Source organism: Hyaena hyaena, unplaced genomic scaffold, assembly GCF_003009895.1.
Source record: "Hyaena hyaena isolate Hyena2069 unplaced genomic scaffold, ASM300989v1 scaffold_13, whole genome shotgun sequence".
Classification (NCBI taxonomy): Eukaryota; Metazoa; Chordata; class Mammalia; order Carnivora; family Hyaenidae; genus Hyaena; species Hyaena hyaena.
Window position 1 is genome coordinate 4873613 of NW_024080645.1, and position 26155 is coordinate 4899767.

At 49.2% G+C, this 26155-nt stretch overlaps 1 protein-coding gene across 1 annotated transcript in view; it reads left to right on the forward strand.

The window, feature by feature from the left end:
• ADAMTSL3 (ADAMTS like 3) overlaps positions 1 to 25648 on the forward strand; it is a 293055-nt gene extending 267407 nt beyond the window's left edge. Inside the window, exons 23-29 of the mRNA XM_039216731.1 lie at positions 638 to 820; positions 3662 to 3778; positions 8982 to 9165; positions 11639 to 11843; positions 17345 to 17445; positions 21774 to 21988; positions 23653 to 25648. Coding sequence (XP_039072662.1) covers positions 638 to 820; positions 3662 to 3778; positions 8982 to 9165; positions 11639 to 11843; positions 17345 to 17445; positions 21774 to 21988; positions 23653 to 23777 — 1130 coding nt within the window. The 3' untranslated portion in view covers positions 23778 to 25648. The remainder of the gene's footprint in view (positions 1 to 637; positions 821 to 3661; positions 3779 to 8981; positions 9166 to 11638; positions 11844 to 17344; positions 17446 to 21773; positions 21989 to 23652) is intronic.
• Positions 25649 to 26155: the final 507 nt, after the last annotated feature.

Below are 26155 nucleotides of genomic sequence, written 5' to 3' on the forward strand. Positions count from 1 at the left end.
GGGAGACACAGAATCCAAAGCAGCTCCAGGCTCTGAGCTGTCAGCACAGAGCCTGACGCGGGGCTCGAACTCACAAACTATAAGATCATAACGTGAACAAAAGTGAGACATTTCACCCACTGAGCTGCCCAGGTGCCCGTCCCTAAAGATTTTATATGTTTTTTTTTTCTGAAGGAGGAGCTTTTTGTTGCCTATGCACAGCAAACAACTTAAAGATTCACATTAGATATTTTTGTTTTCTGGAGACTCCTCTGTGTTAACCCACCTCTGGGAACTTCTCTCTTGTCTCCACCTCCAGCTCCACCACCTCTTTTCCAAGCACCCTTCCACCATCCCCACTCAGCTTCACGTTGCTTTCCTTTCCTGATACAGAGCAATCCCGCCCTCTTTGGCTCCCAGGGACTCACGTACATAAACCAGTCAGGTCCACCGTAGGCCAAAGCCCTTTGCTTTAAGGGGACCTCCCACCTGCCGTCAAGTTGCTGCAGACCTAGAAGCAGCCACGTCTCCTACTCTATGTAATTCAGTCCATTCGCTGCTGCGTGGTCAGAATGTGAACGGTATTTGTCCTATGGTTGTTCTATGGCCCTGTTCTTAAAGGAATTTGCCTTTTTTCATATTTGTTTTTATCCCAAAGGTGTCCCTCAGCCTAATATAACTTGGTTGAAGAGAGGAGGACCTCTGAGTGACAATATTTCCTTGCTTTTCAATGGATCCCTGTTGTTGCAGAACGTTTCCCTTGAAAACGAAGGAACCTACATCTGCACAGCCACCAACCCTCTAGGAAAGGCAACGGCAACGTCTACACTCCACTTGCTGGGTAAGTGTCTGGTGCTTCTGCTTCAAGGGCTTCCCGTAATACGTACAAGGTTTCGTCCGTGCTGGACTTGCGGAGTAAACTCGAGGGACATTACATGGTTGTAACCACGCTTGCCTCTGGCCACTTCCACACTGAGCCCTGCACCTGGCACTTGTCTTCCCATAGAAGGCTGTGCCTTTCTTGCTACTACTTCTCTGCCCAAGTACCTACCGTGCCACATAGTTTTCTGCCCAGAATCAAGACCCTTCGTGTTCTGCCTGTATATTTGCTCATCTGCTGCCCTGACCCCCCATTCCAGGCCAGCAGTGAGCTCTGTTCTAGTCAGTGTGGTCTCCTGCACCATCATCCAACAGAGCCCCCCACCCACATGCTGTTTCTCTACAAGTATGGCTTCCAGACACACTGCTCTCCAAGGAAGAGGTGTCCCTCACTGCCTTTCTCATGGGATAGATCAGGGCCAACTTCTGTCACTTGCACAGGAACTAATGCCTCCTGTGTAAATCCTCTGATTGCATCTGACTCTTTTGTCTGGTCTTACCGTTGGTATCGGAGCAAGTCCTAACACACATTGCTCTCCAGTTGTTTCCTCTTGTATTTATGTTTCCTCAGTTAAATTGCAGGTCCTTTAATTATAGAGACCGTGGTTTTTTTTGTTTTTGTTTTTGTTTTTGCAGCCCTGAGGATATAATATAGTTGGGGGCACACAGTGGGTTCTCCATAAATACTAATAAATTGAGTCTTAAGACACCTTACTGTTGGGTCTGTATTGTAATTTGGAGACGTTCATCACAATGTGCCCCTCGGCACAGGATGACAAGTTGTGGCTGCTCCTACTCTCTGTCGGGATAATATCTGAAGTTCATTCCCTTCCCCTACTTTCATCCCTTTTGTTTCTTAAATTCCACATGTGAGTGAAATCATATGATATTCATCTTTCTCTGACTGACGTATTTTGCTCAGGATAATACACGTTGTTGCAAATGGTAAGATTTCATTCTTTTTGATCACCGAGTAGTAGGGGAAGGAAAAATAAGATACAGAGAGGGAGGCAGACCATAAGAGACCTTTAAAGACAGAGGGTTTCTGGAAGGAGGTGGGTGGGGGATGGGCTACCTGGGTGATGAGCATTAAGGAGGGCACTTGTTGGGGTGAGGGCTGGGTGTTATACGGAAGTGATGAATCACTGGAGTCTTCTCCCTAAACCAATACTACACTGTATGTTAACACTGTTTAAGTTGAGTTTAATAAATTAATTAAAAATATATATCTGGAGTTCAGCAAATTCTTGTCACCAACATGGGCTTTAAATTGTTGAGGTTTTAGGACTCAATAAATAATACTCCTCTTTCCCACCAGAGTTTGGAACCAAGTGAGAGTTGATCACAGAAGTCAGTCAGATGGACATTAGGGATCATTCCATAGTCTTCTCTGTAGCTCCAGCCCACCCCCCCACAGGTGTAGTAAGTGCTAAATACGTGCTTCACAGATGCATGAAATTGAGTCATTGGTGGATGTGGCATGAGATTACTATAGAGTTCATTGCTGAACCAAAAGATGATGGAAAAGAACCTTCTTCATGGTGTTTCTTATTGGCAGTTGGAGGAGCCCAAGGACACGATGGGTGGGAGGTGCCCGTGTGGGGCTCGGAACTGTCATCCGGCAGGAAGCACTTTGATGTCCACTCAGTCCTCTGATACTTACATCAGCACAGGGTCAGGGGCAGTCATTTTTAATCCCGGCACTTAAATGAGGAGCACCGAAACTCACAGAAAGTTTTCCTAGGGCCCAAATATATAGCCTGCTCTTTATTTTGTTTTTAAATTTCTTAATATTTATTTATGTTTGAGAGAGAAAGACAGAGTGTGAGCAGGGGAGGGGCAGAGAGAGAGAGACACAGAATCTGAAGCAGCTCCAGGCTCTGAGCTGTCAGCACAGAGCCCAATGTAGGGCTCGAACTCATGGCCTGCAAGATCATGACCTGAGCCAAAGTCAGACAGTTAACCAACTGAGCCACTCACTCAGGCGCCCCTCTAGCCTTCTCTGTGAGCGTTCTTCACACTACACCCCCTAGACTGTCCGTGCTGATCAGGAAGGCACTGGTGTACCTCCCTGTCTCCCTTCCCAAAGAGACCCTGTGGTCTTCGAGGATCTTAGAATGCAAGATTCTTAACCGATGGGCTTGGCCAAGCCTGTCAGATTGCTGCATGCCTTCCCCATGCTCTGAGAAGTGCCAGCCTCATCCCTTGCTTCTGCTCCTCTCCACTCCCGAACCTCCATGGTGGCCTCAGCTCCGCCCTGCACATCTCTTCCCTCAGGGGTCGCTCCCACTAGCAGCTCATGACTTGGCTGACTTGGCTGGAATCAAGAATGTCTCCCATTGCTCACTACATGGCATCCCTCCCTCCGCCACCCTGCCCTCATGCTCGAGCTCCACTGCCTTCCTGAAAGCCCACCCCCCATGTGAGGTCCCCTACAAAATGTCACCCGTTCTCCTGCTGCTCAGGTGCCTCTTGCGAGGAGGGGCTTTGCTGTTCTCAGCTGCTTCCTCCGGTCCCTTTCAGAATTACAGGGACTCCATTTTCTCCATCGTCTTAGGCTATAAGCCTTGAACACATGCAGAGCCACCACGTGTTAACATAGCTGTTCTAACTAAACCCTGATAGTATCCCACACCCCCCCCCACGAACCCCTAGGTGTGTGAGAGCCTGAGCATCGGGACACAACATTTCTTCGGCAGGAGCTGACTTCCTAGTGGCTGGATTCTCTAAGGACACCCAGGCTGGAATAGGAGCTAGATGATGTTTAACTGGCAAACAAGTGCTCCTTTTCTCTCTCTCTCAGAACAAAGACGGTTGGACAGGAAACGTGGATTTCCCAAAGACCATAAAAAGCCTCCGCTCCAGGCATCCAACACGGGAGCCAGCAGCAGTGACACAACCGGAGAGCCCGTACCTTCAGGTCGGAGATTTTGACTTCTTAAGGATTTGCGTTTGAGAGGGCTGTGCAAGGGAAAGGGTTTCGCTACAAGATGCTCCGTATTTTGCACTTCTCGATAAGTAAAATTATTCCCAGGCGCTTGGCCAGCTTCTCCCTTGCCCTCAGGCTTCTGTGGCTCAACTTGTTCCTTCCATAGCAAAACATTTCTGAAGAAGAAATCGATCCGGGGAGGCCCGCAGGGATCATGTCCCAAGTGTGCATCAATATTTGTGATAAAACGGGTATTGGTTTTCCAGTTTCAAAATGATTGCCAACTTGGTAAATATTCACAGAGGGGAGATTTGTTAAGAATTCTGGAACCTGTTCCTTCATTCTTCTCTTTTCATAAATTCTTCCCTAGACTTGTTAGCTTTGTTAGACATCAGTGTTCAGTCAGGAGAACCCAATCTAAGTATTTCAAGCTTGTAGAACTCTTCAGGAGGCCAAGCGAGAGAGGTCGAGGTAAGAAAATCAGAAATGCTGGAAGCACAGAAAACCAGTACTGATGATCCCAGATTCTTGTAGCTCAAAAATGGGTAAATCACAGAAGGACACAGATGAGCTGCTGTTACACCTCACACTTTGTTATACTTACTCTACAGGAAAGGGACTGGCGATGTCATTTTGACCTTTTAAATCTTGAGCAAATGTCTCTCCTTTGCAGAGCATATCCCAGAGAATAGCTGTACAGGTAGGGATTCTAGAAATGTAGGTACCAGGCTCCCACCTTCTCGGATGCAGGGAGAGCATAGAAGAGAGGAAAATAGTGCTGGGCCACCCATCAAACAGTCTAGCTCACGTTATTCATGTTATTTATGACATCTCTCTCCAGGAGTATTTATATCTCTTCTCCTCTGTCAGGCATACTACTGCCATTAGAAAATGCATTATTATCCATTTATTCCTCATTTGTCTTAGTGTGTTTGAGCTGCTGTAACAAAAACCACAGGTTAGGCGGCTCATGAACAACAGACGTCTATTTCTTACAGCTCTGGAGGCTGGAAGTCCAAGATCAAGGCGCCTGCAGGTCTGGTGTCTGGCGAGGACTTCCTCGTTCACAGCCATCTTCTCGCTGTGTCGTCACATGGCAGGGGTGAGGAAGCTCCCTGGAGCCCCACCCTCGTGACCCCATCCCCTCTCAAAGCCCCCCCACCAAGAACATCACATCGGATGTTAGGATTTGACATCTGAATTTTGGGGAAACACACACATTCAGTCTACAGCAACATGCCACAAGTATCTGCCCGGTGCTTCCTCTTGCCAGGCTGGGGTAAAGGGATCACCTTGCCCTTGGGAAGCTCATAGTCCAGAGAGGGGGCAGTCATGTGAGCAGGTGTTTTAAGGCTGTGTGACACGTACTCTAATAAAAGGGTGACCAGGTGGGCACACTGGCAGCACCGAGGAAGGGGCCCTGACTCCCTCTGGAGGAGACAGCCAGGTCTTCACATAGGCCGTGATGCTTGTTCTGGGAAGGGGAAGAACAGCATTCCAGGCAGAGACACAGAAAGTGCAAAGGCAGAGAGGAGCTCCATGTGGAAGGGTGCCTGAGGCCAAGGAGCCCTCTCAGATCAATTACTTTACAAATTGGATATCATGAGTCTGAAGCCACTGGGATAGCTGAAGCCTTTGGACTATTTCAACATTGGCTTTGCCAGTGCTGCCATCTTGTTTGAGGACCTCCTACACCGCCCCCCCCACATCCATGTATCCACATTCTGAAAAAGACAACCTACTGAATGGGAGACCCACCTGATAAGGGGTAACAGGCAAACTATATGAAGAACATAGGCACCTCACCATCAAAATAACATATAGTCTGACTAAAACAGACAAAGGACCTGAACAGACTTTTTTCCAAGGAAGACCTACAAATGGCCAACAGACACATGAAAAGATGTTCAGCACCACTAGTCATTAGGGAAATGCAAATCAAAACCACGATGAGATATCACCTCATACCTGTAAGAATGGCTAGAATCAAAAAGAGAAGAAATAGCAAGTATTGGTGAGGATGTGGAGAAAAAGGAACCCTTAGGCACCATTGGTGTGAATACTGGTAAATTGGTAAAACCGTAGAAAACACTATGGAGGTTCCTCAAAAGTTTAAAAATAGAACTACCATATGGTCCAGTAATTCCACTATTGGGTATTTAGACAAAAAAAGAAAAGACTAATTTGAAAAGATATATACACCCCTATGTTTATAGCAGCATTATTTACAATAGCCAAGATATGGAAGCAATCCAAGTGTCTGTCAGTAGATGAGTGGATAAAGAAGATTTGGTGCATATGTACACAATGGAATATTACCCATAAGAAATATCAAAAATCTCACTATTTGCAACACCATAGATGGAGCTAGAGGGTATAAGGCTAAGTGAAATAAGTCAGAGAAAGACAAATACCATGTGATCTCGCTCGCATATAACATTTAAGAAACAAATAAGAGGAGGAAAAAGAGAGATTTAAAAAACACTCTTTTTTTTTTTTAATGTTTTATTTATTTCTAGGAGAGAGAGAGAGAGACAGCGTGAGCAGGGGAGGGTCAGAGAGAGAGGGAGTCACAGACTCTGAAACAGGCTCCAGGCTCTGGGATGGCAGTCAGCACAGAGCCCGACACGGGGCTCGAACCCATGAACCGCGAGATCATGACCTAAGCGAAAGTCGGACGCTTAACCGACTAAGCCATCCAGGCGCCCCTTTAAAAAACACACTTAAATACAGAGAACAAACTGATGGTGGCCAGAAAGGAGGTGAGTAAGGGGATGGGTGAAATAGGTGATAAAGATTAAGAGTGCATTTATCTTGATGAGCACTGAGTAATGTACAGAACTGTTACTATGTTAGTTATACTTCAATTTTAAAAAAATTAGAGTTTATTCCTAAAACACAGGAAACTATTGAGAAGTCTTATATGAGAGTGAATATGATCTTTTCAAATGCTCTTGTATCCAAAATCATTCACCATAAACCAAAAAAGTTATCAAACAGAACTTCGTCAAGATTATTAAAGTCTGGTCATCAAGGACACCATTAAGAATATGAATAGATAAGCTGTAGGTTGGGAAGAAAGTTTGGCAGAACATATGTCTGATGAGGAACTCATATCTAGATTATGTAAAAACAAAACTCCTACAAGATAACAATGAACCCTCCCATTCCCCCAAAAGAGACACTGAGCAAAACAATTGCACAAACGGTTCACACAGAAGATACACAGATGGGGTGGATATACAGGGAAATGACCATTAAAACCACTGCTAGGAGAGTGAAACCAGAAAGACTGGCAAAGCCAGGTCTTGGTAAGGGTGTGCAGCTGCTAAAACGCTTACACATTGGTGGTAAGTGTGTAATCTGTAAACCCCTCTGGAAGACTGTGTGGTGGTTTCTGATAAAGTGAAGCATACACCTGCCTTTGACCCAGCAATTCCGCTCGCAGGTAGTTACCCAAGAGACGTGAAAACACATCCATGGAAAAATGTGCACAATAATGCTCATAGCAGCCTTCACTTCCTAACGGCTATCAAAAGGAGAATGGATAAACAAGCATGGCATTTTCAGACATTAGAACATTATTTAGCAATAAAAGAGAAAGGGCTACCGACATGTACAACAATACGGGTGAATCTCAAAAATGTTATGTTAAGCAAAAGAAGCCAAATGCAAAAGACTAAATGCATGAAGTCCAAGAACAGGGACACTAGTAATGAACACTGATGGTGATCAATAAGTAATTGCCTGGTGGGGGAGGGGAATTGATGAAAATAATTCAGATTAAAATAATTGATTAAAATAAACTAATTAATCATTAACATTGGTTAAATTAAGAGGAAACTTCTTGGGTGAGGAAGTGTGTTATGCCTTGTTTTGGATCATGGTTACAAAGGTGCATATAATTGGGAAAACTCATAAAACTGTACATCTGATTTCTGAGGATTTTTTTTGTATGTTAATTACACCTCAATACAAGAAAAAAAAAACAACCCACATTTTTAAAGAAATGCATATGCCCTGCCTTGAAGTGTCAAGGTGTGTTTGTGAAGTATAACATACAAGAAAGAGTTAGATGCAGAGTCAGACATACTTGGGTTCTGGGAGAAGGACCTTGAGCAAAATCACTTGGCTTTTTCTAACTTCTACCAATAAAACTGATCTAATTCACAAGATGGCCATAAGGATACGTGAAAAATTGATGGCTAAGTATCTAATTCCATACCCCCATCACCTGGGAGCTTCTCCCTAAACACAGCTATTTAAAAAAATTGTTTTAAATTAAACTGTAATCCTAGGGGCCCAACTAAAAATATATACTGTTTTGTTTTGCCAATTATACCATATGCAACTTAAGACAAAAATTCAAAAATCAGAAGGAAAATCTGGAAAACAGTAAGTTACAGAAATCACTTGGCTCTGTGAGGGCGTATGTGGACACAGCTGGTAGCTATCAATTATTTGTGATTGTGACAGGAAAATCTGGCACCTTCTGTGGTTGTACACACAAATCTTTCATCATCGTATTGTACCTCATCTTTTTACTGAGTGTCAAAAGGGAAGGGAAAGGCCGTTTGGAATGAGGACTGAAATTAATAAGCCACAATTACTGGAGGTGGTCAGCCTCAACTTTGCTAAAGGAAACTACCATTTTTACCTTTCCAGATGTCTCCGTGACAAATTATTTATGCGGTTCCAGGAGTAAGCTGAGGTTTAGATTAAGAATTAATGGAAAAGTAAGAATGGAATGAAGTGCATTTTTAACCTGACTGCTTAATCCAAGGTCCCTGCTAAATGGTCTTTCATTTCTCGGCCTGATCCACTTGCGAGAAACAGAACTGGTTAGAGCAACCCCCGGGGACGCCCTCCCCGCCCGTCTTCTTGGCTCTGCTCTGAGCATCCCCTTCCTCCCTCTGGATTCTTTTGGCAGGTCTAGCTGGCCTCCCATAGCACCTCTCCCAGGCTGGGGTTCAAGGGGCCCATGCTGGCCACCGTTCCCGCCGGTTATTACAAGAAGTCAGTGGAAGGAAAATGAAATGCACCACGGGATGGCTTTACTTTCTCTGAGCTTCTCGAAGAAGCAGACTGGCAGCTCACCAGAGGACAGCTCCTGGTGGTCTTTGGCCGTGTCCCCTCCAGCCTCATCATCATATCTCATTCAGGGCCGTCATGACATTTCATTTCCTTTCTGCAGAGCCTTTCTGGGAGCTCGGTAACTGGACGCATTGTTCTGCCACCTGCGGCCGCTCGGGAGCCCGCATTCGGAGACCCCGGTGCATCGTGGCCAGCGGGCAGGAAGTGAGTGAGGCCCTTTGCCGTCACCTCCAGAAGCCGCTGGCTGGGTTTCAGCCCTGCAACGTCCGGGACTGCCCTTCGAGGTACACGTCATCGCTCTTATCAGTACCGGGTTTTTGCTTATGTTAGAAGGCTCGCTGATGTGCATTCACTGCCACGATCGTGGAGATGCATTTAGCACGCACTCTGCACCGGGCGCTCTGCTAAGTGCCTTGTGTGGTTAGTTTCCTGTTTTGCAGGTGGGAAGGTTGCTCCAAGGCCACACAGTTAAAAGGCCAGAGTTCCAATGGACATTATCTGTGTTCAGGGCCCTTGCTCTTGACCACTACTCAAATCCACTCCCTGCACTCACAGTGCTGCCCGGTCCTTAGCGGAGCTGGTTCTGTGGGTCGAGCCTCAGTGATCGCATGGAGGTTCTGTTCAGAGTGCCGATCCCTAGATTCCACCCCAGCGGTAAAAACCACTAACGACCTTTCTATGCAATGGATGATAGAAATCAGTAATTTTTTTTAAGTTTTTTTTTTTTTTTTTTCCCTGACAGAGAGACAGCATGAGCAGGGCAGGGTCAGAGAGAGAGGGAGAAATCAGTAATTTTTAAATGCCCCAAATCCAACTCCTGATCCCCAGCAAGCCTGGTCCACTTCCAGGCATCCAGATTCAGTCCTGCGTCCCAGCCCCCCCCCCCCCTTTCTCTCCTGTCCGTCTGTTCCTGTGCGTTTCCATGGTTCCCGCGGAGCGCACGCGACCACCGCCCCTCACGTGCAGCGCCCGGCAGCTTCCTGCTTCTCATCCCTCCTAGAGGGCTTTTCCACTGTGTGAGCAGAACAGTCTTGGAAAGGCAGATTCTCCTTTAATCATTCTTAGGACAAAGGCTGAGATCCCTAGTGCTGGGGTCATGTCTTGCCTTGTGCGTTTTTTCAACCTGTGTCTAAAATCGTGCTTAACATGGGGCCCCTGGGGGGCTCAGTCAGGTGAGCACCGGACTTCAGCTCAGGTCAGGATCTCACCATTCGTGGGTTTGAGCCCCACGTCGGGCTCTGTGCTGACAGCTCAGAGCCTGGAGCCTGCTTCGGATTCGGTGTCTCCCCCTCTCTCTGCCCCTTCCCTGCTCACATTGTCTCTCTCTCGCTCGCTCTCAAAAATAAACATTAACAAAGTTCTTTTAAATAGTGCCTAGCACACAGCAGGTGCTCAGTGACACCTGACTGAACGCTTGAGGCAAGAACAGAAGCCCAGTGCGTGTGCCGGGGGCGGCCGTCCTGCGTCATTGCTGGCATCTGCCAGCCTGGTCATCTGATCTCCACCCCACGCCATTTGCTTGTCTCTCAGATGTGCCATTCTCCTGACTCAGAGTCTTTGCATATACTGCTCCCGCTGCCTACAACACTGTTCCCTTTCTTTGCTCTCAGATATTTCCGTTCATGTATTTTCAGGGAGACCATCCCTGACCTTACCCTCCAAGCCCAGCGAGGGCCCCGTGCCGCGTGTTTCCTGTTTATCACTCGTCTTTATCGCTCTTCCCACAGTCTGTCTTGTCTCACTAGACTGTCCGCCCGGCGAGGGCGAATCCACAGCTGTTTGCAGAACACTTTACCCCAGCACTTAGCACACCCTCCGCCCCAGGAAACCGATTACACTGAAATCCAGTGCTAAAATATTTAAAAATTATGATACAGCAACACACTAACTAGTAAGTTCTAGCGGTACATTAATTTTGCAGCGGTGATGAATACAAACGGTGTTTTGAGGTGCCTGCTACAATTGTAAGGTCATGTAAAAACATCTGTGGTTTCCGTCGGTGACAGAATCACACAGGTATTGCTAATTCTACTGTATTTTGCGGCTGATGCGTTCCTAACTGAAGGAAAACCAAATTTCAGTTATAGCCCAGTGACAGTGAAGATGTAATTCTTTGCCCGCCCAGGCCCCTAGGGCTCCAGCTGGGAACCCCCCCTCTGCAGCGAGCCAGCAAACTTGAACCTAGTTAGTGGCAGAGCATCCGTCTCAGATGTCCAGTCCCACGTGCCCTGTGTCACTGCAGTGTGGACTTTAGGGTCAGACAAACCCAGAGCCCCATCACAGCTCTGTTGGCGTATCGTTACCTGTGACCCCCACCCGCTGTTGACCCCTTTGGACGTTGGGAAGAATAAGGATAATGTGTAAACCTCTCGTGGAGCAAACGGCACATCAGAGCTTTAAAAATATTTTCTTCCCTTTGGTTTCAACGAATTGAAACCCACCTTTTTGAAATTTCCACCTTATTTTGCCCCAGCTCTACTCTCTGGGGCCACACAAGCGCTCTTAGGTACTTGGAGACAGCCCTACCCCACCCCGCGTTGCCTGTCTCCGCCTGCTAATTCACTAGCTCCCCTGGATAAAGGAAAATCTGAGAAGAGAGCCGGGGGTTCTCTGCGCTGCCGTTCACCCCCCTAGAAATGCACGGCCCCCAAACGGTCACAGTGTGAGGACGGAGTTTTTTCTTTTCTTTTCAAGACACACCCGCTGCAGTGCCTGCCCTCCCCGTCCTTGCTGAGCCCCTGTTGTTTTTGTTCCTAGGTGGCTCACAAGTGCGTGGTCAGGGTGCTCGGCCTCCTGCGGGGAAGGAGTCCGCAGTCGGCAAGTGACCTGCGTGCGCACGAAAGCCAACGGAGCCACGCAGGCGATGCCTCCGAGGGCCTGCGCTCCCGGGGACAGGCCTCCGGGAGGAAGGCCGTGCTCCGGGAGCCCCTGCGGCCAGGGGGCCGTCGGACCGGGCGGCCAGGTAAAGCCAGACAAATCGAGTGTTCTGACCGGGCCGTCATCATCACGTTGCTTCTAATACATTAGTTCCAATTTAGGCGGGATCTGATTGATCTCTAAAATGAATCAATGGGTCTGACCTCCAGGATTAGATCTGGAAATCACGGTGTCCCTGTCTTCGATACAAAGGTAAACCACAGCTGGGCTCTTTGAGTGCGGCAGCTCCCAGACTGACGAGCGGCCTTCAGGAAAAGGAGCAGAGGGACGTTGGTAATAAGGGCACAGAAGTCCTGTGCCCCACGTACCACCTTGAACAACAGCATAAACAGAAAGTATTTGGGAAAGCTGTTTTTAAAGAAATGTGTAGGAACCTTACTCGCCTGCTGGGGCCGCTGAAATAGAACACCACACGCCGGGTGCCTTCACGCGCAGAAGTTTCTTTCCTCACAATTCTGGAGGCTGGAAATCCAAGATCAAGTCCTGTCAGGGCTGGTTTTGGTGAGACCTCTTTCTGGCTTAAAAACAGTCACCTTCTCACTGTGTCCTCAAAGGCCTCGTCTCTGTGTAGAGAGATAGGTAGAGATAGAGATCGAGAGAGACAGAGAGAGAGAGAGAGAGATTTCTGGGGTCTCTTTCTTCTATTATAAGGACACTGTTCCCATCAGATTAAGGCCCCCCCTTTTGTCTCCGTTAAACCTTCAGTACCTCCCTGTGGAAACTGCCACCTCGAGGGTTTGAGCCTCAACATGGAAATTTTGAGGGGTCGCAGCTTGGTCCACAGCACTCCGCCTCCCGGCCCCCGCCCCCAAATTCATGTCCTTGTGTGCAAAGTACATCCGTCCCACCCCAGTACCCCTAGAGGTCTTAACCCATCCCGTCCTCAGTTCAAGTCCGGAGTCTCACTACATGCCACATAAGCTAGGTGTGGGTGAGAAGCGAGGGGTCCTGGGGCAGCATCCCTCTCACTCTGAAGCTGTGGGAGCAGACACATTACGGCCTCCGAAATACAGGCATGGGACAAGCAGAAGATAGACGCTCCCTTTCTGAAAGAGAGGAGCCGGCAAATGAAAGGGCTGAGGGGTCCCAGTCAAGTCCAAACTCTAGCAGGGCCAATCCACCAGGTCCTCACACTTGAGGACAGTCTTTGGCTTCCGCTCACCCCCCCGCCCCAGACCCACCAGGACAGTGACATTGCTCCCACCCTAGACGGCAGCCGCCCCTGTGTGGCTCTTTGGAGCAGTCCTGCCCCTGACGCACGAGGCAGGGACAGGCGGCCCATGGAAATTGAGGAGGGGGCCCCACTCCCTGAAACTGGGGGGGAAACAGCCTTGACCTGTGTGCGGTGGGACTGGCAGCCTTGGTGAGCTCTGAATCGGGTCATTCTTCCCTCTTCCTGAAAGATAAAACGTGTTTGCAGCTGAATGGCTTTACCCCATCCTAGAGAATCCGCAGTTTCTAAAGCTTTCCTTAATCGGGTCCCAACTGTGTTCCTTTGGTCCAAACTGGCAGTGTCTCTGTGGGCGCCATCGCGTCTCTCCCTGGCTTCCGCTGAGATGGCGGAGTAACTCCATGGCTAATCTCCTCATGGAGCTGTGGTCCGGCCACACCCTCCGTGTTCTCTCCAGAACTATTTTCTCACTCTTCGGAATATGGATGGACCGACAGTTACCAGAATCCTTGCGTGGTGGTTCCTTTTTGCTTAACGGTTCCTTCAGCTTATGTCCGTCCACCGACGTTCTCCTATCAGCAGTAAGAGGAAGCCAGGCTGCAGCACCTTGAGCGCTTTGCGTGGAAATCTCCCCAGGGAAATAGCCAATTTCATCACTCTCCAGGTCTGCCTCCACAAACACTAGAACAGGATTCAGCCAAGTTTTTGCCACTTTAGAGTGATGTTTGCCTTTCCTCCGGTTCCCAGAGGCGTGTTCCTTGCTTCTGCCTGAAACCTCACCAGAATCCCTCCTAATGTTTGTACAGTGAAACCTTGGTTTGCAAGCACAGTTCATTCCAGAAACATGCTTGTAATCCAAAGCACTTTTTTTTTGTTTTTATTATTTATTTTTAATAGAGAGAGAGACAGAGCATGAGCAGAGGAGAGGCAGAGAGAGAGAGAGGGAGACACAGAATCTGTGCTGTTAGCACAGAGCCCGATGCGGGGCTCGAACCCATGAACTGTGAGATCATGACCTGAGCTGAAGTCGGACACTTAACGAACTGAGCCACCAGGTGCCCCTGTAATCCAAAGCACTTGTATCTCAAAGCGAATTTCCCCATAAGAAATAATGGAGACTCAGATGATTTCATTCCACAACCCAAAAATATTCATATAGAAATGTTTATAATACTGTAATATAATACAAAATAATAAAGAAAATACAGAATATAAAGAAAAATAAACTAATCTATACTTACCTTTGAAAACGTTCGTGGCTGGAGTGAGGGAGGCAAGAGAGGAGGGCTACTGTGTAGGACGACTGTCACTGTCACTAACGGAATCACTGCTGCCTCTTGGCTCAATGGAATCTTTTTCCTTTCATGCATCTTTAACAAGGAATCTATCCAATGACCGAGAATGAAGCAAAACGTTCCTAAGTTTGCTCTTGAGTGGAAAAGCAAAGGACTGTCCAGCGGTACTTGGAAGTGACAAAAATACACTAGTGCCAGTTGTGGGCACCTTCCAGTGTTCTGAAAAATCACCAATTTCTGCCAAATCACTGTGGTCTGAGATCGAACATCCGAGCGTGGGAGATGATCACCCCCAATCCCACAGAGAGAGAGAGAGAAGAAGAAGATGAAGAAGAAGGAGGAAGAGGAGGAGACCCACCATTGGCTCAGTGTGGTCATGTGACATTCGGCATCACATAGTACTTGTGTTGCAAGACATCTTTCGTTTATCAAGTTAAAATTTGTTAGAAATGCTTGCTCGTCTTCTAGAACACTCCCAGAGCAAGTTACTCACGATCTGAGGGTTTGCTCTATTTCTAACAACATTCCCTTCAAGGCAGCCTAGGTTTTCTGGCCTGCCCGCCCCTCAGAACTCTTCAGCCTCCTCCCCCCACCCGGTCCCTGAACCACTTCCACAATTTTAGGTATTTGCTGTAGTAGCACCCCACGATTCAGTACCAAAATCTGTATATCTGCATTAGCCAGGGTTCTCCGGAGAAACAGAACGAAGAGGGTGTGTGTGTGTGTGTGTGTGTGTGTGTGAAGAGATTTATGATAAGGAATTAAGTCAGGTGACTACGGAGGTTGACAAGCCCCGGGAGCTGCAGGCAGCTGATATTGTCATTCAAACCCGAAGGCCAGCAGGCCGGAGACCTCAAGAAGAGCCAGCGCTCTCGTTCAAGTCCAGAAGCAGGAAAAAGCCAGTATCTCAGGTCAAAGACAGTCTGAGTCATGAGTTCCCTCTGACTTGGGGGGAGGGTCAGTCTTGGTTTTCTCTCCAGCCCTTCCACTGATTGGATGAGGCCCACCCACATTACAGGGAACAATCTGGTTTCCCTTGACTACTGATTTCAGTGTTCATCTCATCTACAGCCCCCCCACCCCCCCACAGCATCTCCCAGAATCCTAATTGGCCAAGTATCCGGGCCCACCGTGGCCCAGCCAGGCTGACACTTACAAGTAACCGAAACAGAACCCATAAAGAAAAATTGAACACACAATTGAAAACATTATTGAAAAAGAGGACAAATAAAGGAACCCCCTATGCTGTACAGGGATCTGCTTCCTTAAAGGGGCTGAAACATGTAATACAATTCCAGCTAAGACTACAGTAGAATTCTTTTTTTAGAACTTAAGATGATTTGGACACTCACACGGGAGAACAAATGAGCGCACGAAATTTTTGGGAAAAACGACTTCCTAGAAGTGCGGAGAGACCTTCTGACTGTGGTGGTTCAGCGGCTGCGATGCGGCTGTCGGTGAGGTAGCGCAGCGTTCGTGCGGGACGGCAGCCCTGGGTCCTGCAGTGTGCTGATTGGGACACACACAGACCCATGTCAAGTGGGTTAAAGTTCAAGTGTAAGTGATCACAGGGGAGAATGGCTTAGAAAGCTAGTGTTAAACTACCAAAGTGGGTTTTATTTAAAGAAAATTAAAGAAGATGTAAATAAATGGAAAGACATCCCACATTTATGGATCAGAATACTTAATGTGAAGCTGACAACACTTTCCAAATTGATCTGCAGATTCAACACAGTCCCTGTAAAAACTCCCAGCTGGCTTCTCTGCAGAAACTGATGAGCTGATCCTAAAAATTCGTATGGAAACAGAAAGGACTCAGAATCGCCAAAAACAATCTTGAAAAAAGAACACGGTTGGAGGGCTTAAACTTCTTGGTTTCAAAACTTAGCACAGCGCTGTAGTAAGTAAGGTGGTGTGGACAGATAGGGGATAGACCTCAAGGTCGCTACAATAGAATTTCATTTAAGGTCCAGAGATAAATTTCTATATCTGTGGCACTTCGTTTCCTACAAGGGGGACAAGACCATTCAGTGGAGAGGGGCGCCTGGGTGGCTCAGTCGGTTAAGCATCCGACTTTCGCTTAGGTCACGATCTTGCAGTTCATGGGTTCGAGCCCCACGTCGGGCTCTGTGCTCTCAGCTAGCTCAGAGCCTGGAGTCTGTTTCAGAGTCTGTGTCTCCCTCTCTCTCTGACCCTCCCCTGCTCACGCTGTCTCTCTCTCCTAGAAATAAATAAAAACACTGAAAAATTAAAAAAAAAAAAAAGACCATTCAGTGGAGAAAGAATAATCTCTTTGGCAAATGGTGCTGGACAACTGGATACCCACACGCATAGGAGACTGAAGTTGGACCCCTGGCTCACACCGTGTGCAAACATTAACTCCAAGTGGATCAAGGACCTGAATTCAAGAGCTAAACCTACAAAGCTCTTGGAAGACATGTAGACATGAATCTTCATGCCTTGGGTTAGGAAATGGTTTTTTAGGTACGATACCAGAAACACAAGCTACGACGACGTAGTTGGGCGACGTGAAAATTAAACACCTGTGTGCTATGAGGACCTGACTGGGAAGGTGAACACAGTAGAACCAGCACCGTGATCAAGGCCTTTTCAAGCATAAAACAAAGTATAAGGAAAAAGTAATATGTATTATGACATGAAAATTTAAGAATTGCGTGTCAAAAAACTTTTTCCCCCATAACCGAACTCCCTTAACACACAAGCCTCCACTTTTGCTCAGAGCAGGAAAACCCAAGCCTGGCAGTTGCTTATGCTTTTAAGCACAGTCCTATCTGGACCTAAGCCCTGTCGATTACAGATGGCTGGGTCCTTTCCCGTCTCCCTAGAGGTGGTCTATGTTTCGGGGGGACGGGGGGAAGATCCTCAGGTGACTTTCTGGCTCTGAAGGAGGGCTGTCGGTCCTCAGAGCTGCACTCCCGTCCTCTCTGACCTCCCCTCCTAGCCGACTGGCCCCCGAGAGCGCCCCTCCATACATGGCCTTGGTCCCACAGCACGCCTGAGCTCACAGGTTGTCTTTGATGCACTGTGCTTCCATTACAGTGTCCCGCGCATTGCCTGGGTCGCACAGTGAGGATGCCACAGCAACGTGCCACTTGCCAAGGCCACAACAGCTCTGACTCGGGCTGTGACGACAGAAGCAGGTACGGGCCCTGCCCTCGGGCAACGTGAAACCTCTCCCGCCTCAGTCAGTGGCTGTGGGAGTGGAACGATGTCTCCTGTCTACACTCTTCTCGTAACTGACAATTCCTATAGTGCCGTCCTGGACAGGATGTACTATACTGAAATATCAGTCGTCATGTACTGTTACAGTTACAAATCGTTTGAATGCTAAACATGTAGAGAGATACCCCAAAGAGGGAAAAAAAAAAACAGATTAGCAGTGAGACTAGATATTTTTCCCTCTCTACACAAAGTTGGTCAAGCCTAGTAATACTGAAGTTCATAGATTAAGTCTTCCTAATGTTTTCAATGAACTGTATTCCTCTGCTTAGAAACTATTTTGATGGTTTTGTTTGGAACTATTTGGGCACAGTGGTTTAGCAGAGAATGAAGTAGGCTTTTGCCTTGTTAAGGGACTTAAACCAAAAAGGACTTTGCTTTCCTCTTGCGTAGAAGTCTACGCTCTGGTGGATGGCTTGGGGTAGAGAGGCCTTGTTCCGTGAGGTCACACACAGGCCCAGACTCCTTCCCCTTGGTGACCCTGCTGTCCCAGAGCAGGGGAGAGAGCCGAAAGAACACGAAAGGGGGAATTTGGAATTCTCCCACTCTTGCACTGTGTGATCGGCGCTATCCAGCCTCCTCATGTGCAGGAGGCGGTGTTACCGTCCACGTACAATTACGGTTGAGAGGTTTTGAGTAGTTGCTCTAATGTAAAGTACCTAAGCAGCCTGGGTCATCGAAGATTCTCCAGATATGGCTCCCTTTCCCTCCTCCCCTTTCCCTCCTCCCCGCCCTCTGTGTTGCTGGAGAGAACGAGATAGCAGTTGGCTCACTTTTCCATCTTGAGCCTTCAGTGACGATTGGCGACGTGGGATTAGCTGTGTTTCCTCTTCCCCACAACACAACTCAAGCCAGAACTGTTTTCCTCAAATGGAAAATGTCTGGAACAGCTGCCTTCCTTCTCTGTCCTTTGCTGAGAAGACGGAGACCACACACAGAGTGGTAGGGACCATCCCAGATGTTTTACTTTGCATTCGCAAAACTGCACTTGTAACACGGACACTTACCTAATGTGGATTGAGCTTCCTGGATGTATTTTCCTGAAGCTTGTTTTTTTTTTTCTCCTTATCAAGACTTTCCCCATCCTAGTACATGAGATGCACCTTATTCCTTTTCATTGTTGTATTTCACATTACCTCATTCCATTGCTGAAGGACATTTGATTGTTTTGCGGTTTTTTTGTTTTGTTTTTTGTTTTTGTTTTTGCTATTACAAATACTGCAGTAAACATTTTAGAACATATATCTTTCTGCATGAAGGGTTGTATTCTTAGAGGATAATTTTTGGTGTGGAATGGGACGGACAGGGCTCATCGTGCTGATACTACTAAGTTACCATCAAAATTGTCTATACTGAGAGTAAATGAGAGTTCTACCCTTTCCATGAACGTTATAATAGGTTTTCAGGCTTTTTAAAAGTTTTTGCCAATCTGATGGGCGAAAAATCACATCATACTGTAGTTTGTACTTTTCTGATTACTTTCTGTATGCCTTTTGGCTCCTTGTATTTTATTTTTGCAAACCCATCCACTTTTCCCATCTCTCCCACGATTGCCGGGAGCCAGGCCGTCCAACTGGTCACCCTCCACCTGCTGCTGCTTTCCAGCCTGGTGTCCACACTGCGGTCTGAGCAGTCCCTTCCCCAAGCAAATCTGATCGCACCTCATGACACCCACCTCCCTGCGGGATTAAAGTCACGTTAGAGGCTCCCCTTGCTCTGAGTGGGAAGGGTGACCAAAGTATGTGACGTGGCCTGGTAAGTGGCGCACGGTCAGCTGTCCCTGCCCTCACAGCCCCACCCCAGACCTCACCCCCCCAGACCTCACCCCCCCCCCCCCACTGCTGGTGCCGCAGCCACATCGTCCTTCCTCCAGGACTCAAGCTGGATATGCCACTCGCTCTCCAACCAAGGGCAGTGAAAACAAGAAGCCAAGACATGCTAGAGAGGATCAAAGGCGTGGAGGGACCTATCAGGAGGCTCAGCATATGACTAACTGGGGTCTTAGGAGAGGAGTGGTGATGAACCCAAAGAGTGGGAGCGTTTAAAAGAAAGAATGGAAGAAAAATTCCTGGAGCTGGCGGGGGAGGGGGGGAGGAGGGAAGGGGCCAAGTTCCCTTTCATTTTCTCCATCATCTCTGCCTCCTCCGGGTTGGCTGTCCTGCTGCGTCCCTCGCTCTTCTCTCCTGCTGTTAGCGTCTAAACTTGGGACATTAAGGGCTCACAGAAATGGGGTTGTTTTGCGATTTTCGTCGCCACTTCTACTTTCCTGTTTTCTACAGGGAGGCACGTGCGTGCGTGGTGCCCGTGCCCAGGCGGTGTCCCCCTCGCTCCGATGTCCCCCCACCGCCAGTCCAGTCCCTGGCCGGGAGGACGCGGGATCTCTGTGTTGGGCCCACCTTGGGTTCTTTCTCTCGGTCCCCACGTCCCCTTGTCTGTCCTGGGCCTTGCGGCTCCTCCTGCCCGCCCCCTGCCCAGCCCTGCTTCCCGGCAGAGCAGAGGTGGGCCGCGTCAGCTTGGGTGCTTCAGGTCCCGGGAAGCCACAAAAGTCAACTCAGAATGATTTATGCAAAAGAGGCGGGAGATTTCTCATTAAGACAGGACCGCCCAGCACTTGTGCCCACCAGTCTGCTTTTAAAACGCAGGGTTTTGTGCGTATTCCGTGAGTATTTGTTCAACCTTTTTTCGGTAGAAAATGCTGATCTCTGTGTGGCACAGCTGAGGAGTGCTGGGTCTATGCCGGGTCGTCTGGAACAGCTACGACTCATAACCCCTGGGGAAAATAGAACACCCTCCTCCTCCCTTGTAAAACCTTAGAGTTTGGGGGGGACGGTGTTGTTTAAGTAAAAACCTTTGGATGGAGCCTCCCCTTCCTGGCTAATCAAGGTACTGCTTCCGACTACATGTAATACTCGCTCCCCCCGGAGACGCTCAGGTGATCACAACTTTCTCCATCTTCTTACACGTGCAACGCTGTTTCCACTCTCCTCATGGACCGTGTGCCCTGGTAAGGAGCATGTCTTTAAAAAAGTTTTTTAAGGTTTATTTACTTTTGAGAGAGACAGAGACAGAGACAGAGCGGAGGAGGGGCAGAGAGAGAGGGAGACACAGAATCCGAAGCAGGCTCCAGGCTCTGAGCTGTCAGCACAGAGCCCGACACGGGGCTCAAATGCACAAACCGTGAGATCGTGACCTGAGCCGAAGTCGGATGCTCAACCGACTGGAGCCCCCCAGGCGCCCTGGTAAGGAGCCTTTTATAGGAATATATAGACGCGTCTCAAGAATCCAAAGGGGGAGAATGCCATCAGACCACAGGAAGGACCGTGACCAAGAAATGAGAAGTCGCTGGGGATTTTCCTCCTTTGTCTCTGCAGCTCCCTGTGTTTCTGCTTCATTCTTTGTCTCTTCTGAGTATTATTTTCCCCTATTTCTCCGGCCTGTGTGGCACAATGTGGCCACCACTGCTCCAGCCTTCAGGTTTATAGGTCTTGTTCCAGCAACTTCCAGGCTCCTGGAGGAAAGACAGTTATTGAACCAGCTCAGCCGAGCGAGGCCTCCCTTCTGGTCAACTTTGGGGCGGGGAGACGTTCCCGTGTAGCCCACACATACCTCCTAGGACCCCCCTCAGGGAGAAGCCACTCTGAGGTGGCTCTACCTTCTGGGTGAGTGTCCTCAAACACCAGAGGGCACCAGCCCTCTGACCTGTCCTGGAGGGTAAGAGACCACTGACAGACCCCTCTCCCCAGGCGGTCTTTGCTAACTCTGAGCACAGGGCACTGTGTGGCCATGTTGTAAATAGGAAAGCAAGACAGACAAGGCTGCTCACGCCCAGATTTACACTCCTGCCCGGACAAACATCAAGGTCTCACATAAACAAAACGTAGCTTGCTGACAAACTGGAGGTGGCACTCGCACGCTTCCTTGCCTGAACTGATCTGCTCCGGCTCCTCAGGACGGGGTATTATCTGAGGGGCGTGACTCGACCTGGGGTTGGTCGGAAGTGAGTGGAAAGACACGATGGGCTCGCCTGTCATTGTCACGACGGTGCCACGTTGGCCCATTCGCCAGCCGTGCCCCACGCAAGTCAGCTTCCTGACCAACAGTGTCCCGGCTGGTGACCCTTGAGGACCCTGAAAATAACAGCCGTGGAGAAGGCTTGATCCCAGCGAGAAGTGACACCCCGCTTCTCCCACTTACCATTTTCTGGGTTTTTTTGTTTGTTTTTTTTTTCCTTTTTCCCTGCCTCTTTCAGAGCCACCTGGAAGGGGAACTGCTCCTCCACGGCATGTGACGTGTGCTGGCGCCCCGGCCCGTGGAGGCCCTGCACGGCGGCCTGCGGCAGGGGGTTCCAGTCTCGGAGGGTTGACTGCGTCCACGCCGGGAGCTGCCGGCCGGTGGCCGAGAGACACTGCGTGCGGAAGAAGAAACCGGCTTCCTGGCGACACTGCGTGGGGCCCTCCTGCCACAGTACGTGCCGGCCGGTGCCCCGCAGCCTGGTCCCTGCCCCGTGGCCTGGTCCCTGCCCCGCGGCCTGGTCCCTGCCCACGGCCTGGTCCCGGCCCACGAGCCATCAGGGCACAGGCGCCGTCCTGGGGCGTCAGGACACGAGCGGCCTCCACGCAGGTGTGGCGCAGTGGCCTTCCAGGCCGTCGAGGCGGCTGCGTGTCCGTGGCCTTGGCCCCCACGCCCCTCCCCCCTGCCTGCAGCTCTTGTCTGCGAACAGCGGTTCTTAAAGATGTGACCTGTTTGTACGGTTATGTGTTCGCACGGGCACCTGTTTTTGCGCTATTACATATTATAATTGTATTATCTTTGTAAAATAGAATCACAAATATATGTAGCCAGGGAGCAGGTCCCGAGCTTTTCTCGGTTTGCCAAGGGGTCCACACCCCTGCTGGTCCGAGCCCTGAGGGAAACAGCGGGTCTGGGGGTGGGGGGGCTGTGGGGGGAGGCGCTTGGCCTTAATCCCCTCTTAGGTTTGGGTCCAGCCGCCGCGCACTGTGCAGTCGTTTCCCGTGTAAGACGTGGTGGTGACAGCTCTCCCCGCTGTGCCGAGCGCCCCACAAATGCAGCTGCGTCGGCCACCGCCCGGCACCGTCACAGCCCCGCGGCCTGATCCCCAGCCTGGGGTCTCCACCCACTTTGGGATCTCCGTGTGTGCTGGTCACAAGCTCAGAGGATTTAAAAAAAAAATTTTTTTTTTAAATTTATTCTCAAGTTAGTTCTCATACAGGGTAGTCTTGGCTTCAGGTGTAGACACCTGTGATTCATCTCTTACACGTAACCCCCGGGGCTCGTCCCCAGGTGCCGGCCTCACTGCTCAGCCCCGTGTAGCCCCTCCCCCCCCACCTCCCCTCCAGCAGCCCCTTCCCTGTTTGTCCTTTGAGTCTCTTATGGTTTACCTCCCTGTTTTTATCTTATTTTTTTCAAAGGATTTTTTAAATGTTTATTTATTTTTGAGAGAGAAAGAGTGTAAGCTGGATAGGTGGAGAGAGAGAGAGAAAGAGAGGGAGAGAGAGAATCCCAAGGAGGCTCCTCGCTGTCAGCACAGAGCCCAAAGCAGGGCTCGAACTCACAAACCGCGAGATCATGACCTGAGCCGAAGTTGGACGCTCAACCGACTGAGCCTCCCAGGCACCTATCAGAGGATTTTTTAAAAACTACATCTCAGGGCGCCCAGGTGGCTCAGTCAGTTGAGTGTCCAACTTTGGCTCAGGTCATGATCTTGTGATCCATGGGTTCGAATCCCACGTTGGGCTCTGTGCTGACAGCTCAGAGCCTGGAGCTGCTTCGGATTCTGTGTCTCCCTCTCCCTCTGTCCCTCCCCTGCTCATGCTCTGTCTATCTCTGTCTCTCAACAATGAATAAACGTTTAAAAAGTTTAGGGGCGCCTGGATGGCTCAGTCGGTTGAGCGTCCGACTTCAGCTCAGGTCATGATCTGGCTCTGTGCTGACAGCTCAGAGCCTGGAGCTGCTTCAGACTCTGTATCTCCCTGTCTCTCTGTTCCTCTCCCACCTGTGCTCTCTCTCCCTCTCTCTCAAAAATAAAATAAAAATGTAAAAAGAATTTCTTAAAAAAAATTAACAAGCTGTGCGCGTCACGGATACCTGTCTGCTCTTCGCTCCCACAGGGGCCTGCAGGGACGCCTTGCACCACTGTCTGTTCGTGCAGCGTCTCAATCTCTGTTCGCTCGATGTCTACAAACAGAGGTGCTGCCGCACGTGCCGGGAAGGGAAACCTGTGGACGGGCCGTAACGCTGCTGTGAAGAGGAGGCAGACATGTAGAAGCTCCTTCCCCATGTAGCTGGTTCAAACACATGTTATTTCTTTAAAAACTCTAGATTCTGCATTCAAACCGAGGTCGATGCAAACTCGCCGCTGGTGGAATTTTGTGCTGTGGCCGGTCTTTAACTCCAGCTCTTTGACGTGATCCATTCTGGGACCAAGAGACGGGCCGTGGCAGGTGTGCCTTTGCGCGGGGGACCTCCCCGCATCCTTCTAATCAGGAGGTCGCCCGGGTCCCCAGCGCGTGGCCATGTGCTTCCTCCTGTGACGTGTCGCCTGATAGCGTAGGACATCCTGAAGCCTTGAGGGACGCACAGCAACTGGTGCCTTCCTCTTCTCTCAAGTTTTAGGGTTTCAACAGGTTCATAAGGCATTCACACTTTAGAAGCTCCGGCCAGTCACTGCTAAGGTGGCGTGATTGGCATTTCTATGGGTCCTGAAGTGCAGGCCGTGGATAGGAGGCAGTCTCCCTGGACAGGTGTCGCACGGACTGACTCGCGGCTGCTGGGGGCGGGGAGCGGCGGCTTGTCCTTACTCTTAGGGAGCGCGTGGACGAAAACAGAGTAAACCTTGCTGCCGTCTTCACGACCACAGAGAGCTATCTGTGACCGCATGAGGCATCTTGGAAATCGAGGGAGCGGGAAGGGTCACCTTTTCTACTGATTCTGAAGTGTAGTCAAAGCTTTCTTGTAAGAGCTGGGAATGAAACTTCTTCTGAGCACTATTCTCTTGCACACGAACAGAAAAGCAAAGCCTTATTAGACCTAATTTATGCACAAAGTAGTCTTCCTAAGGGTTCTTATTTGGGAAAATTATAAGAAAGTAATCTAAATATGAAGCACGGTGGTTGAAAAGACTTGTTTATGGTAAAGAAGTGTTTTCATTCAAAATGATTTGCCGGTAAATCCAAAGTGGATTTGGGGGGCTGGAAGTTACAGTTAGGACTAGACGTCAGAGTTAGGATTCGGTGAGTAAGTGTAGGGTTCGTTTTAGTTTTAGGATTGGGTTAGCTGGGAATGGAAGTTAGGTGAGGGTCAAGGCTGGAGTTGGCTTTGGGGGTTGGGTCAGGGTTAGGGCAGAGGGTGAGCCCGGAGCAAATGCCTCTGCGGAAGTGCTCCGGGGCTAGCGTGGAAGTGTCCGTTCGAAAGCCCATTTGGTCATGGGGCCCCTCCCCTTACTTCCCACGAGTCACGGCTTTAGATGGTACAGGAGCCCAAGTAAGCGGCCACCCGCCCTCACTCGGCATCCCGGGCACCTGTGTGCGTGCTGCCTGCAGCCCACGGGCCGCGGCAGCGCCTGAAGCGGGTGGCCCTGGACCTGATGGCGAAGACGTGAGCAGTGCGTTTGGTCTTTGGATGTGTCCGCGGGCAGGCTCGCCGAGTCTCTCGACCACGTTCTGAGCGCCAGCTCTCGTGTTCTGACTGGAGCCTCACGGTCACTGGCGGTGAAGACTACTGTACGTGGGGGGGTTTGGCGGCCGGGATGGATGGATGGGAACGTCAAGGGCACACACCAGCCCGTGGGTTGTGAATCATCAGCCACCCTCGATTGTTGGAGGTTTTTAAATTAAAAGAAAGATCATTTGTAAAATACTCTTTGTATATATTTATTATATGACTTAAAGGTGCAATATTTTATTTTGTACAGTATGTAATAAAGACATGGGACATATATTTTTCTTACTAACAAAATTTCTTATTAAATTGCTTCACCTTTGTATTTAAAGTTGCTATTTTTCTTGTACTTTTGTTACCATTCAAACGACGTTCCTGTGTACTGTATTTTACTACTGTTTCTATAACATAAGCGTTAATGTGTCCTTCATGCCCCTTAAGGTGATTCAGAAATAAATTTACTTTGATTATTCAGTGGCATCCTTAGACGCGTGAGTGGCTTGTTTGTATTGTTGTTGTTGTTTATTTTGTCACCTCGGTCTGCCTTCTTGTGGGCCCAGGAGCAAACCTGGAGGGCTCGCTGGCCTGGACGCTCTTGTGAAGTGTGCGTTACAAGGTCCGGGGTGGATCACACAGAAATTCAACTCTAGCTCCCTCACCCCAATCATTTGTACCGTGTGCGTTACAGGGAAAACAACGTCAAAGGCAGCCAGGGTGGAAAGAAGCCCGGAACGGACAGGTTTAGAAGCAGGTGGTGGGAGACCAGGAGGCGTTAGTCATCGTTATCTGTGGTCATTGGGGGGAATATAGGAACTGACTTGCCACGTCTGCATCTAAAGACTTTTCGGCAGCAGTTGGTGAGGAATCAGAGTCCCTCGTTTAACACTAGGACTCACTCTTAGCATTGCCTGGGCAGTTTTCATAACCCAGAAAGCCTTTCTTTCTAGTCTCTGA